Below are 14,989 nucleotides of genomic sequence, written 5' to 3'. Positions count from 1 at the left end.
ACTTTGTCTGAACGTGCTGGGTTTGCGAAGGATTAATGAAAGATTGCAGATGCCCCTCTTGCCCCGGCACGGTCCGGTGATAGCTGCCCGCCACATGGGGAGAGATTTCCCCTCTTTTGAAACCTTTAACCCAGCCACACCGGCGCAAATGGACGGGAGTGATGGACGGGGCTCTCCAGCAATGGGAGTGGGAAGGGGCGGTATTTCCGCGGGTGAGAGAGAGGGGGGGGCGGAGCTGGGTGTCTGTGTGACTGTGGAGTGGAGAGTAGAGGAGAGGAGAGCGCTGCAGTGAGAGTGAGAGAGAGAGAGAGAGAAGAGTGCGGAGTTCTACCTTGCAACCCGCAGCGAGGCACGAAAGGCGAAAGAAAGCATGGATCTTAACGAATCGGACCACTCGCAGTCTGAAGACTATATGCAGCCGGAGGATGACTGGAACAGGGACCTTTTATTGGACCCAGCCTGGGAAAAGCAGCAGAGAAAGGCGAGTAGCATTGCGCTGTGTGTGTGGGTGAGGGTGAGGGTGCTTCTGATCTCCGCACAGCCGGCGAGATCCACGTAAAGGATCAAAGCATTATCTTCCTTGCTCACATTGCCACTTCGGTTAAATGACAACCATTTAATGACCCGGCGCCTTCGGGTTATTATATAAACTTAGCATAGGAGCCAGTCTTTAATCGTCCTTGTCTTTGTAAATGGACACTCTGGCAGGGGGGGGGGGGGTGGTCTGGAAGGGCAGGCAGTAACTGTGGGAGCTGGAGATTGGAGGTGCTAATTCTTTTCATCAGACATTCGCCGGTGAAGTAAGGTGTTCTGGGGTCGGGCGAGGGATGGAGGAGCTGCCCGGAGAGTAGGGGGGGGGGGGGTCTACTGGAGTTGAGAATGCAACAGTTAGTTGGTCGCTGCACTGTCTTGGTGGGCAATGCATCCCCCGGCCGCACACAGTCAGAGGATGATAACTATTAGTTTTGAAGGGACAAAATATGTATTTTTAATATAGGGGGATTTTCTCTTCCACCCCCCCCCCTTTCTCAAGTGAGGTCGTGGGAAAAGTGAGCCGGACCTGTGTGTAGTCCTGGCTTTACACAGGAAATCTCCATGCCAGCCTAAATATATATAAATCTGATTTCCAACGTTCTCCAGGCTTGTCTGAGTAGTATTTAAAATATTGCACCATGCAGTTCAGACAGCCCAAATATCTAGGAAAAAAACCCCTGCAGATGCTGGTTTAAATCGAAAGTAGACACAAAATGCTGGAGTAACTCAGCGGGTCAGGCAGCATCTCAGGAGAGAAGGAATGGGTGACGTTCTTCAGTCTGAAGAAGGGTCTCGACCTGAAACGTCACCCATTCCTTCTCTCCTGAGATGCTGCCTGACCTGCTGAGTTACTCCAGCATTTTGTGTCTACCAGCCCAAATATCTGTTCCTCTTAAAATGCTTTAAGCCCACTCTCCTCTTTAACTTCTCCACCGGCTATTGTAGGAGTGGCCCGAAGTGCGTCTCTCTCTCTCTCTCTCTCTCTCTCTCTCTCCCTTGAAGAATGTGAAAGCCCAGCGTTGTGTTTTAATCACACCGAGGGTTCATGCTGCTGAGAATTCTGGACACTTGCAAAGGCCGAAGCGGTCACGCTTTTCTCTTCTCACCTGGCCTTATTGACACTGGGAGAGTCCTCTGATCTCACCTTGAGCCGTTTCAATGTCAGACACGAGGCAGAAAGCAAACAGAGGCTAATCAAGTAAAATTCTTTTTCGAGGTCTGATACCTTCTGTACCAGCTACCGCTGTTTATTTTGAGTCACCCACACTACTTCCCCTCCTTTCTCCACCTCCTCCCAACTATTCTTTGAGTGCATTTGAATACTATAGAGAGTGGACAAACTCAATGGGAAAGCGTGTAATAGGAAGCTGTTCGTCCTTAGCTATACTGTCTGGGATCTGTTGTTTTAAAGTGTCATAAACTGTGCCTTTTTTTTTTAAACATGTTTTTTTTTCTCAACCTAAAAATCACAGCCTCTTCTGTCTGATCTAAACCAATATACCATTCCTCATTTAAAAAAAAAGAAAATGACACAAATGGATTTTCAGTGGTATGAACTTGTTCTGTCTGATACCTTTCAGACAACGTTGGGAAATATCTTTGAGCTGTTAAGAGTTTGAGAAGTATGAGGGTTGGGTTAATACTGTACGGTCATGTCCAAAAATGGTAACACTCATTCTGTTTGATTTGTCTTGGCCAGAGGTTTCTTGGATTAGGTCATTTCACTCTATTAGGTATACATCATTTTAAATGTCTGAATTTTTGACCTAGGAAAGCAGTGACTTTTCTTCACTGCTTTCCTTCAAATAAATGGTGTGGCCAGCAAAAATACTCTTGTCATTGTGAGTGAGTGAAGGTGACTGAGGCTTTTCTTTTAATCTTCTGCTTCTCTCTTGTTTATCAGGCCTCGAGGAATGGCCTGAAATGTTTGAAGAGAGGAGGGTAACTTCTTTAGAAATTGTTTGTAGTGCCGCGTGCCCCTGTTTGAAATATTAAGAGAAACTCTGAGTATTTTTAAAAAACAACTAAATGGTGTAAGTCATGCTGTAGAAATGAGCTTTTCTGAATAAATGGGGTGTAGACGTCACTGGCAATAGACAAGTGATGCTGTCTTCCTGTTGTGTTTTCATATGATGACTGTATTCTTTCAATGCAGTTCAATGTGACATTTATTACAGTATATGAGGGAACTGCGGATGCTGGTTTAAACTGAGGATAGACACAAACTGAAGAAGGGTCTTGACCCAAAAAGTCACCCATTCCTTCTCCAGAGATGTTGCCTGTCCCGCTGAGTTATTCCAAAATGTTGTAACAATCTTCTGACATTTGTTACACTCTGATTTGTTTTTGTGATTATCTGTGTTTGATTTCTTCTTTTTGTTGTTGATTTCATGGTTTGTTATAGCCTAGTGTTGTCCTTTGATCTGTGATTTTTACATAAATTATTTGACATCCACTCGCTCCCCAAAGCTCTATGCCTATATGGAAACAATTACATCTGTGAGTTTTCAGGACTGTTCTATTTTTAAAAATGTACTGTTGAGTTTAGTTTAGTTTAGAGATACAGCGCGGAAACAGGCCCTTCGGCCCATCGGGTCCGCGCCGACCAGCGATCCCCGCACGCTAACATTATCTCCACACACTAGGGTCAATTTTTAACTTTACCAAGCCAATTAACCTACAAAGCTGCACTTCTGGGGTATATAGCACAAAAGCAGGAATGTTGAATTATATTACAATTCTTGAGCTCTCTCCTTTTGAAATGCTTCTTCTGAAATTGTACGTAATATCAGAGACTGAGCTCCACTTCCCTCCTCCTCCTCCTCCTCCTCCTCCTCCTCTTCTCACATGCTCCAGATATCAAATGCTGGCAGCTTTATGGGCCGTTTTGCAGAATACAACTTTATTACATTCCACATCACAGATCATCTGCAGTATAATAATCCAGAAGGAATGTACAGTGTTACAGCTTTGACTTGAATGTAATTTTGATAGCTCCATGGCAAGGACATCGGAAACAAGAGGGCATCGGTTTAAGGTGCGAGGAAGGAGTTTTAAAGGGGATTTCAGAGGAAAGTTGTTTTTTTTAACACAGTGTCACCCGTCACCCGTTGCCAAAGGAGATGCTGGATTCAAATTTAATCACTAGGTTAAAAAGACATTTAGACAGGCACTTAAATAGGTGTAGCATGATAGGATATTGATCAAATGTGGGCAAATGGGATTAGTGTAGATGGAGAAAACTGGACGTGGTGAGCTGAAGGGTCTGTTTCCTGTTTGACGCTGACATGTGTGTCTGCACATACTGAGTGGGAGAAACCAACTAATTTCAGTTGATGATTGGCGAAAACCTGAGTCTTTATGAGAAGGCAGATATTATGTAGTGTATTACATAGAAAATAGAACATAGAAAATAGTTGCAGGAGTAGGTCATTCGGCCCTTCGAGCCTGCACCGCCATTCAATATGATCATGGCTGATCATCCAACTCAGTATCCTGTACCTGCCTTCTCTCCATACCCCCTGATCCCTTTAGCCACAAGGGCCACATCTAACTCCCTCTTAAATATAGCCAATGAACTGGCCTCAACTACCTTCTGTGGCAGAGAATTCCACAGATTCACCACTCTCTGTGTGAAAAAAAACTTTCTCATCTTGGTCCTAAAAGACTTCCCCCTTATCCTTAAACTGTGACCCCTTGTTCTGGACTTCCCCAACATCGGGAACAATCTTCCTGCATTTAGCCTGTCCAACCCCTTCAGAATTTTGTAAGTTTCTATAAGATCCCCCCTCAATCTTCTAAATTAAGCGAACACTTACTGTACACTGTACACCTTTTCAACTCGTGTTAAGATTCTTTATATTGTTGCAATGAAAAATTTAAAGAAAAAACCTAGTTTATTGAATTTTTTTGATGCACATTAGAAGGTATTCATCGTAACTAATAGGGTAATGATGGGCAGTTCTGTCACACAAGCATCTCCCTGTCTTGCTCCACTGTCCGATTTGTTTCTGATATGTGACGTTGGGTGATCAGAAATATTTCCCACAGCTAAATGTAGGGAAGAATGGCTCCATTGTTTTTGATTCCCACCCCAAGCAGTTTTCTGGCCACCATTGCCAAATTATTTATTTCTTACTTCGAGTTAGATAGAGCTCTGGGGGCTAGTGGAATCAAGGGATATGGGGAGAAGTTGGGCACAGGTTACTGACTGTGGATGATCAGCCATGATCACAATGAATGGCGGTGCTGGCTCAAAGGGCCAAATGGCCTCTTCCTGCACCTATTTTCTATGTTTCTATGTTTACCTGGTAGACATGATTATTTCAATTGACCAACCATCTTCCACCCAACATCAGTGTGAGCTCACCCAAAACTCTGCTTTCCATATGTTTATTTGACCTGGTCTTGTTCAGCCATTACACCATGCATGTTGGCCCATACTGTCCCTTGCTCTGGCAACTCTCCAGTTTTAAGATTCTCACCTTAGCTTTCTCATTCTACCATGGTCTTCCCCAAGCCCCACCCTTTGTCTGGAAGATCGCCCAGCTCCATCAGGCCTCATTGTCTCTGCATTCCTGTAGTTCTCTTTGGCTCCTGGGCACTTCTGATTTTAATCACTCAATCATTGTTGACTCAACATTTAGTTATCTTGGTCCTGAGCTCTGAAATTCTCTGAATCTCTTTGCATTTGTTGCTCCTTCTCCTGCTTGAAGGTACTCCTTAACCTTGTCAAGTGTGCCCTTTGATGAATGCCAAACATTTTAACTCCCCTTCCCATTCCCATACCTACCTTTCTATCCTGGGCCTCCACTGTCAGAGTGAGGCCACATGCAAATTGGAGGAATAGCACCTGGCATTTCTCGGGCAGCGTGCACCCCAGCCTATTTCTAGAATTTCATGTAACTCCTGCGTTCTTTTCCCCTCCCGCCCACTAATCAGTCTACTAGTTCCGCAAATCTTCCTTAACCTATGACGGGCCTTTATAGATACCACCCTGAAGTCATCTATTGCCGGTCTTATTTTGCTCTGGCTTTCTTTATCTTTGAATAAGGGTTCTGACCCGAAACGTGACCTATTCGTTTTCTCCAGAGGTGTTGCCTGACCCGCTGAGTTACCCCAGCACTTTGTGTCCATGCCTGTTGACTAAATGCTTGATCATCTACCCTCAGTTGCTCAGCATTCGATTTTTGTTGACATTTTGTCTGGTAATTCTCCTGTTATACCCCTTGGGACATTTCATCATGTTGGATGTGCTGAATAGTGCTAGTTGTTGTTGAGCACAAACTGAACAACAGACTTTGTTTGCTGAGCAGTTTTCTGCTGCTGTGCCTGAATTTGGAATGGTGTATTCTTGCATGGTAGGTGGAATATATTGCAATGCATGTGTAAGATGGTGGAAGTCTATTCCGATATAGCTGCCTTGGAAAAACTTTAACCTATAATCAATCATTGGGGCCTTGATCTTCTTTCTCATCTTGCCATTCCCATTGATGTATTTGGAGATGCACCCAGATAGTCATGGTTTCAAAGATAGACACAAAAAGCTGGAATAACTCAGCGGGACAGGCAGCATCTCTGGAGAGAAGGAATATTTTGCGACCTGACCCCTTTTCAGACTAGTCATACAGCACAGATACAACTTTTCCAAGATGTCCAAGATGCCCCATCTACACTAATCCCACCTCCTAGTGTTTGGCCCATATCCCTCTAAACCTTTCCCATCTGTGTAATAAATGCAAATGTAAAATGTCCAGAAAATATTATTGCTTTACTTTAGCCATAAATCTGCACAATTCATACTGTTCCCTTCTCATTCAGCACACTAGGTTCTATCTTAAAGTAAAACTTCCTACCTCAATTACATGACCATGGGTTGATGGAGATACAGGGCAGTAAACCTTTCATTGAGACTTCCTTGTGAACTGATGGCTTAGGACCATCATTATCCTCTAAAAGTTAGAAGCAGGGATAGTCCCTGGGGTTCAGCATCAAGTGTTAAAAGTCCATTTTCTTAATTATGGTGCAACGTATAAATTTGTGCTTGGAAATAGTTTCGATCCATTTGTCAGTGGAAGGACACTGCAGTGTTTCGAAGAATTGTCTCAGATCTCTTTGATCATGTCAATGTTGATGCCGAGAATAGATAAATCTAATGTATTGGAATTATTCCAGCCCAGCAAAGCTGCATGATTTGCAATGCTAAGGAATTAAGTGTTGCACAGTGGTACAGCAGGTAGAGCTGCTGCCTCTCAGCTTCAGCGATCTGGGTTCAACCCAGACTTCCAATATCTGTCCATGTGAAGTTTGTGCAGTCTCCCTTTAACCATGTAGGTTTCTTCTGGGTGCTCTGGTGGTCCTCCTGTATCTGAAAGAAATCCGCGTTGATTAAGTGTGTAGGTAACTTGTACCTCTTGGAAAGGTTGGAGAGCAAGGGCTTGATGGGAAAATTGGGAGAATAAAATGGGAGTGGTGTAAATGGTTATTCTGGTCATTTGGTGGCCGGGAGCCCTGTTTCTGTGCCATACAACACTAACATGCCATGCAATTTAATCCAGCAGAATTCATGCTGCAGTTTGTTTCTGCATCTTTAAGAACACTTCACACCCCCCTGAAGTTATCTTCATTTCCCCCTCCAGTGTATTGCAACTTGTGTTATGAAGCCACTTGGGATGTTGGCTGTTGGCTGCATTTCATGTGTGGGCAAGCCTGTCCGTGTCTGAGCCAGAATTCCTCGCTGGAGTATTGTGATTAGCTTTGCGCCCTATATCTGAGGAAGCATGTTCAGCCATTGAAGAGGGTCCAAAGGAGGATTACGCAAAAGATCCACGGGATGATTGGGTTAACATATGATGAGCGTTTGACTCGCTGGAGTTTAGACGGATGAGTGGGGACCTCATTGAAACTTTCCGAATAGTGAAATCCTGGATAGAGTGGATATGGAGCTGACGTTTGCACTTGTGTGAGAATCTAGCACCAGAGGGCAGAGCCTCAGAATAAAAGGATGAATCTTTAGAAGGGAGAAAATGAAGCATTTCTTTAGTCAGAGGGTGGTGAATCTGTGAAATTCATTGCCACAGAAGGCTGTGGAGGCCAAGTCAATGGATATTTTTAGGGCAGAGATTGACAGATTCCTGATTAGAACGGATGTCAGGGGTTATGGGGAGAAGGTAGGAGAGTGGAGTTGAGTGGGAAGGATAGATCAGCCAAGATTCAATGGTGGAGTAGACTTGATGGGCCAAATGATCTCATTCTGCTCTGATAATTTATGAACATGATAATTTCCTTTTCAATTCCCTCTTTCCCCATCCAGAGATGTTGAGCCTGATTGCACAGTCACATCTGAGAGAGCCATTAGCTCAGCACAAGTAGAGGATTGGAAACGGGGCATTCTCGATCAGCCTAGTGTTTAACAGATGCTGCATATTGTCATTAAACTACACTGACACTGACATTTTATATATTCTGTACACGCTTCACCTCAAAGGCAGCCCATTGAAGATGACTGCAGGTAGATAGACTCATAAAGCTGGAGCAACTCAACGGGACAGGCAGCATCTCTGGAGAGAAGGAATGGATGACGTTTCTCTCCAGAGATGCTACCTGTCCCACTGAGTTACTCTTGCATTTTGTGTCTATCTTTGGTTTAATCCAGCATCTGCAGTTCCTTCCTACACATTTTGACTGCTGGTAGACTTTGGCGAGAGTTTGCTAACTGGATGGATACTGTTAATGTGGAATGCAGAGGATGCTGCAAATGTGAAAACAGATTGCACTTGTTAACTACAGATAAAACACATTGGGTTTGAAATGAAACACAGATGATCAAAGTTATTTCCTCTTAAGTAAATGCAGACAATTTTTGGCTTGCTGAAATTTAAATGATCAATTGCAATAGACACTGGGGATTTTTGGATGGCACTGTGAATGCAATTTCTAATTTTCAGTGGCAAACTGATTGTATGCAATTTACAAAACATTTGCTGCTTTCCCCCCCCCCCAATTTATATTTTCCCCTAAAAATAACGTGATATATATATATATGTGTATGTATATATATATGTATATATATATGTATATATGTATATATGTATATATATATATATATATATATCACAGGTATTGGTGATCTGGAGTTTTCTCAAGTCGCTGTTCTTGTGCTGATGTCACAATGGATTAATTAGCTGTGAGTATCACAGCTGTGCTGAATGTTGTTGTCATATGGTAGACAGGAAGTAGTAAGGATTGCCTTTGAACTGAAAGGAGATTACTCTCCTCCAAATCTGTGTGCATGGAGGACATCTGCAGGAGTTCATGGTTGAGATTATGTGTAGGAAGGAACTGCAGATGATGGTTTACCCTGAGGATGGACACAAAAAAGGATGGAGTAACTCAGCGGGTCAGGCAACATCTCTGGAGAAAAGGAATAGGTGATGTTTCGGGTTGAGACCCTTCTTCAGACTGAGAGTCAAAGGAGAGGGGAAACTAGAGTATGAAAATGTTCAAAGAATAAATAAATGAAAGATATGAAAGGAAAGGTGGAGGGCACAATGGTCTATGATTGGTTGTGGAGAAGTACTTCTTGATTAGTACAGGTTTGTACTGGCATCTGCAGTTATTTTCCTACACAACTTGATTAGTACAGGTTCAGAGGTTATGGGGAGAAGGCAGGAGAATGGGGTTAGGAGGGAGAGACAGATCAGCCATGATTGAATGGCGGAGTAGACTTGATGGGCCGAATGGCCTAATTCTACTATCCCTTATGACCTTATGAGAAGGTGATAACAAATGGATACAAACGGTGAAACTAAGCAGAAACGGCAATTAAACTAGTAAGACGACTAGGGTGGGGATGGGATGGAGGGCGAGGGGGAATGCAAGGGTTACTTGAAATTAGAGAAATCAAAATTCATACTGCTGGGTTGTAAGCTGCCCAAGCTAAGTATGAGGTGCTGTTCCTCCAGTTTGTGTGTTTGGCATCATCCTGACAGTGGAGGAACCAGGGACAGAACAGTCTGTTTGGGAATGGGATGGGGAGTTAAACGTCTGGCTCAACAGTACAGGCTTACACCTGGGGGCGTATTGAACTACACCCTCGCAACTCAGTGACTTAAGGTTGACACAAAGAGCTGCAGTAATCTTAATCTTTATATCTTAACATAAATAATCTTAATCTTTATATTTTAACGGAAATGTCACATCAACACTTCACAGGTGCAATTTCCAAGAATATCAAGTGAGAATTTGATGCTTTCTGTTTTTTACCCCCAGGGTTGTGGAAAGATGATCACAGGTGATCAGAGTAACAGGGAGATTCACCAATGGATTAGCCAATGCTTTGAAAAATTGCTGACCTTTTATGAAAGTAATGAGCACTGCCAGGCAATTAAACGCTCACTCACTGATGCAGATTGCATTTGCGGCTCACTTTGCAGGAGGCACTTCCTGATGAGCGGCTTTCAAGTTCAAGGAAACCTCTTTTAAAAAAATTGCAGCAACTTTGAACTTCAGCTGAGACTATGAAATGTTTTGACGCGATTCCCAAGACTGCAATATGGAATTGTAAATAAGCGTGTGGCTTGGCAAGTGCAGTTGATTATTTTGTGATACAAGATACTGAATTTCCGTTTCCTTTTTGAGGGTATTTCATCTGTTCCTCCTTTACCCCCATCTGCATCTCCACAAAATAAACATTGGTTGAGAATACATCTAGCCTTGGCTCAGCTGAATATCTAGCTGAACACTGCGGAAACTTCACCTCCGTCTCTCCTACCTCTCGGCCGCTTGCATGTTGGATGCTGTTGACAAATCGATGCAGTGGATCATGACACCCTCTCCATCCCATCCTTGTCAACTACCACCTTCCACTGACCCGACCTCAACATTCCTTTATTTAGTTTAGTTTAGAGATACAGCGCGGAAATCGCCCTTCGGCCCACCGAGTCCGCACCGACTAGCGATCCCCACATATTAACACTACCCTACACACCAGGGACAATTTTTACATTTATACCAAGCCAATTAACCTACAAACCTGAGATAGACACAAAAAGCTGAAGTAACTCAGCGAGACAAGGCAGCATCTCTGGAGAGAAGGAATGGGAGACGTTTCGGTCGAGACCCTTCTTCAGGTCTGAAGATGGGTCTCGACCCGAAATGTCACCCATTCCTTCTCTCCAGAGATGCTGCCTGTCCCACTGAGTTACTCCAGCATTTTGTGTCTTTCTTTGGTTTAAACCAGCATCTGCAGTTCCTTCCTACCCAACCTCCAAACCTGCACGTCTTTGGAGTGTGGGAGGAAACCGAAGATCTCGGAGAAAACCCATGCGGTCATGGGGAGAACGTACAAACTCCTCAAAGACGGCACTCTTAATCGGGATTGAACCCGTGTCTCGGGCACTGTACCACCATACCGCCCTCTCTGGTCTTTTCTACTCTTCCCCCGCTCTTACTTTACAACCATTGGCCAGTCATGCCTTAAAATGCCTGGGCTCAATGCTTATGAATTCCCTCTCAAACATCTCTCCCTCCTGTAGGCCCCTCAATGAACCAGCTGCGTCGGCCATGCTTGTGGGCATCATTCCACCCCGTGCTCATGGCTTGTGGTACTTTCCCCACTACCAAAGATAACAGAGCAGAGCAAGGTAGACCACTCGACTCTAAAAACCGTAGTATATCATGGCGCCATTTTAGTAGGCAGAAACTTGCAGAAACATTTTAAAAGAAAAATAACAAAAATCATTGAATTGATAGATGAGATATATTCTGCATTTTTATGGTATCATCACACCTACTGTTCCCCCAAAACACTGATTACACTACGAGTGGCATAACGAACGACGGTTTTGCTTACTAAAATGGCGGACGTTCCGCTCCTTTGCGTACTACACTTCAATATACGTTATTTCGACGGGGTGGTTCATCTTGCTCCTCTAGTATCTTTGCTCACTGCAATCTAGTGAAGTACTTAGGGGCTTTGGCTATATTTCAATGATGTTGAATAAAAGTACGTGTTTGACATCGAAGAAATGTTCTACGCTTGTTAATAATTGGAACATGCTGCATGCAAATGGGTCCTTTTTGGCCCATCTCCTGCATGCTATACTAATCTGTACTACATCTGCTCACATTAGGGCTGTATCATTCTAAGCCTTTTCTATCTACATACTTATCTGGACATGTTTTATGCATTTAATTATATCCACTACCTGCTCTGGCAGCTTGTTCCATTCACCACCTTCTGTCTGAAAAACGTGCCTCTCTGATCTTTAAATTTCTCCCCTCTCGCCCGTTAATTCTTGACTCCACTGCTCCACTGTCCTGGGAAAAAGGATTCTGGCTCAATATATAATATGGTCCTGGTCAGCACTGCAGTTATGATGTGGCACTGTAGCTGAACATAGATAGATTGATAAAACGTTATCAAGCTGATTAATTGAATGTTTCTCTCTTCAGAGATGGTGTTGGCCTGCTGAGCATTTCCAGCCACCACTGTGGTGTTCTGCATTTTGTAGATGAGATTGGGTGATGACGATAGGTTTCCATCCTTGAAGGATGTTGAATGGAAATCAACATTGTTCCCAAAGGGCATTATTTGAACCAGCTGTTTGTTTTTGCAACACTTTGGTAATCCCATGCTCTTTATTATTCATGATGCTGTTTTGCATGCAGATTCTATTAAAAACTGTCTGCAAAAAAGTGCCATGTATTGTGAAATGATACCGTCAGATTTGAGTATGTTTTCTCTAGTTAGGAACCTGGACCGGGCTATTTGTTTTAAACCAGTTGATCACTGGTCGGGTAACACAGTTCATTTAGAATGTGTAGGAAGGAACTGCAGATGCAATCCGAAGAAGGGTCTCGACCCAAAACATCACCTATTCCTTTTCTCCTGAGATGCCGTCTGACCCGCTGAGTTACTCCAGCTTTTTTGTGTCTATCTACAGTTCATTTAGACATGGGAGTTCTGGAGTGGAATCTGTTTGGGGTTGAAGAGGAGAGGAGGGGAGAAGAGAGGGCAAGACTGGATATGCATGGCTGATGGTGTTGTCTTCACTTGAAGTATTGTGGAAGGTAACTACATCTTGCTGTTCCAGCCTTAATAAACGCAGCAAATGTGCTGCTAGAAGTTGAATCATACTTCTTTTCGGACTGAATATAGATAGCAACTTGCTTAGGGTGCTAAGGTTTGTGAGAGCATTGGTGCATTATAATGAGTGAAAATTGGATACATTGGTTTTTCCGCCACCCTTGGTTCCAAGCCTTTCTGGATTATCAAACAGAGGCCATGGCCTCCAAGAGGAATCCAACAGTACTGGAATGGTCCGTCTTGGCCACTGAGGGGCCGAGGTTGGCCTCGGAAGTCTGCCGTGGGAACGGATCTGCCTGTTCCGGCTGGGCCGGAGTTCCAGAGCCCCGGCCCCAGGGGGCAAAAGTAACCTGCCGATCGGCAGCTAAGTCCCGATGAGAAAGAGATTGGCTGCTTTACCGGGCCTAGGCGCCACATTTTCAGCCGGACTTCCAGGGGGGTTTTCAAGTACTCTCTCGTGATTTTGTCTGGATTAATGGAGGCGCCACACCTTAAGTTGCCGGAAAATCGGTGGTGAACCTGTACAAATCAGGCAGCAGTTTTGAGCTGAAGATTTCTGTTCTTAATTTCCTTCTTTCTTTATAGACTTCTTCCCACACTACTGCTGTTGACATGGGTGATTTAAATCTGCATCTGTTACATGGTAAGAGGTTCATAAGCAGAAGAAAGTATGGATTGCAGTAAGTGTATTTCAAAACAAAAGAAAGCATTAGTAGGATTTCAGAGTGGAAATATCAGCCCTACTGCAATGGAAGAGGAACAAACAACATTCCCGAACCATGAACTCGGTGTGAGACTGTTACCTGTTACCAGATGCCTGAACCCAAAGCAAAGCACCCAAAGGGGATCTGGATTGAAGCAAAGAGCTCCAAAGAGTGGAGCAGGAAGAACTGTGGAGCCAGCAGGAGATGAGGAGGAATTTATTTTAGCTGGAGGATGGTGAATCTTGTGGATTTCATTGAGTATTTCTAAAGCAGAGATTGATTGGTTTTGATTAGTAAGGGTGTCAAAGGTTACGTGGAGAATGGGGTTGTGAGGGAAAGATGGATCAGCCATGATTGAATGGTGAAATAGACTTGATGGGGCGAATGGCCTAATTCTGCTCTTATATCTTTTATGATCTTATGGAATAGAACAGTAATTCATGTCGAAAGTTAGTGTAGCAAGGGAAGGCCTGGTAGAAGGGTTTTAGACATGAAGGATGGTGCCTATCATTTGCCCTGTGTGCCAGAAGTCTGTTGAAAAGGCAGATCCTGTAAGATCCATTTGCCATCTAGTGATATAGTTGTGAAGCAAGGATATTTAATTGGAGTATCTCGAAAATGCTGTACAAAGCTTTGTTTCCCTTGAGTAGTTGTGGATGCTGACACATTTCTTCTTGCAGTTACTGCAAAGGTTTCATTTTGCTCACATCAGTAAGGTTCCCTCAGTGCAGTGCTCTGACTTATTCCTTCAATTTCGCCTTGTTCAGAGCCCACTGTGGGTGCTGTGCCATGCACCACTCTGCTCAGAATTCCCCACACTAAGGATGGACCTTGTTATCTTGTCACCTCAGTGATTTCTCTTCAGTCATTCATTTTTAAAGCTCCCGGTGATAAACCTGGAAACAGAATATCAGTTTCATAAATCTTAGAATGCACACAGAGGACCTGAAGGTCTTTTTACAGATGTGTAGAAAGGAACTGAAGATGCTGGTTCCTGTATGAAGAAGGGTCCCGACCCGAAATGTCACCCATCCTTTTTCTCTAGAGGTGCTGCCTGACCCGCTGAGTTACAGCAGCACTTTGTGTCTGTCTTTGTACACATGCTGGCTCTTTAACACTTAGTTCCACTACCTCCACGGCCTCGTAAACTGAACATCCTATCACCACTCTAGTATCACAAAATGCTGGAGTAACTCAGCAGGTCAGGCAGCAGCTAGGAGAGAGGGACTAGCGAGCAGTCCTGACTGACCATCGATCTCATTGGAGACCCTCGGACTATCTTTGATTAGACTTTGTTGAATTTTATCTTGCACGAAGCATTTTATTCCCTTCATCCTGTATCTGTACACTGTGGACGGCTTGATTATAATCCTGTTATAGCTTTTCTGCTGACAGAATAGCCCGCAACAAAAAAGTGTACCTCTATACACATGACAATAATATCAGTCATAGAAATAAGTTTGAAATTTGGACGGTAGGTTACATTTGTACTAGATGGTGTGGCCACACTTGGAGTATTGTATTCGGCTTTGGTCACCCTGCTATAGAAAAGATGCCATCAAAGAGGAAAGGGCACAGAAAACATTTATGAGGATTTTACCAGAGCGATAGGCAGGCTAGGACTAGGAGGCTGTGGGGTGATCTTATAAAATCGTGAGGGGAA

The 14,989-nt window shown here is 43.7% G+C and overlaps 1 protein-coding gene across 6 annotated transcripts in view; it reads left to right on the top strand.

Annotated features, from left to right (window-relative positions):
• Positions 1-264: 264 nt before the first annotated feature.
• Positions 265-14,989, top strand: part of LOC144597234 (alpha-actinin-1) — a 197,119-nt gene continuing 182,394 nt past the window's right edge. For all 6 annotated transcript variants that reach the window (XM_078406287.1, XM_078406285.1, XM_078406291.1 and 3 more), the window contains exon 1: positions 265-481. In XM_078406287.1, coding sequence (XP_078262413.1) covers positions 371-481 — 111 coding nt within the window. In that variant the 5' untranslated portion in view covers positions 265-370. The remainder of the gene's footprint in view (positions 482-14,989) is intronic.

Source organism: Rhinoraja longicauda, chromosome 10, assembly GCF_053455715.1.
Source record: "Rhinoraja longicauda isolate Sanriku21f chromosome 10, sRhiLon1.1, whole genome shotgun sequence".
Taxonomy (NCBI): Eukaryota; Metazoa; Chordata; class Chondrichthyes; order Rajiformes; family Arhynchobatidae; genus Rhinoraja; species Rhinoraja longicauda.
Note: the sequence above shows the minus strand (reverse complement) of the source record. Positions and strands in the feature narration are given on the sequence as shown.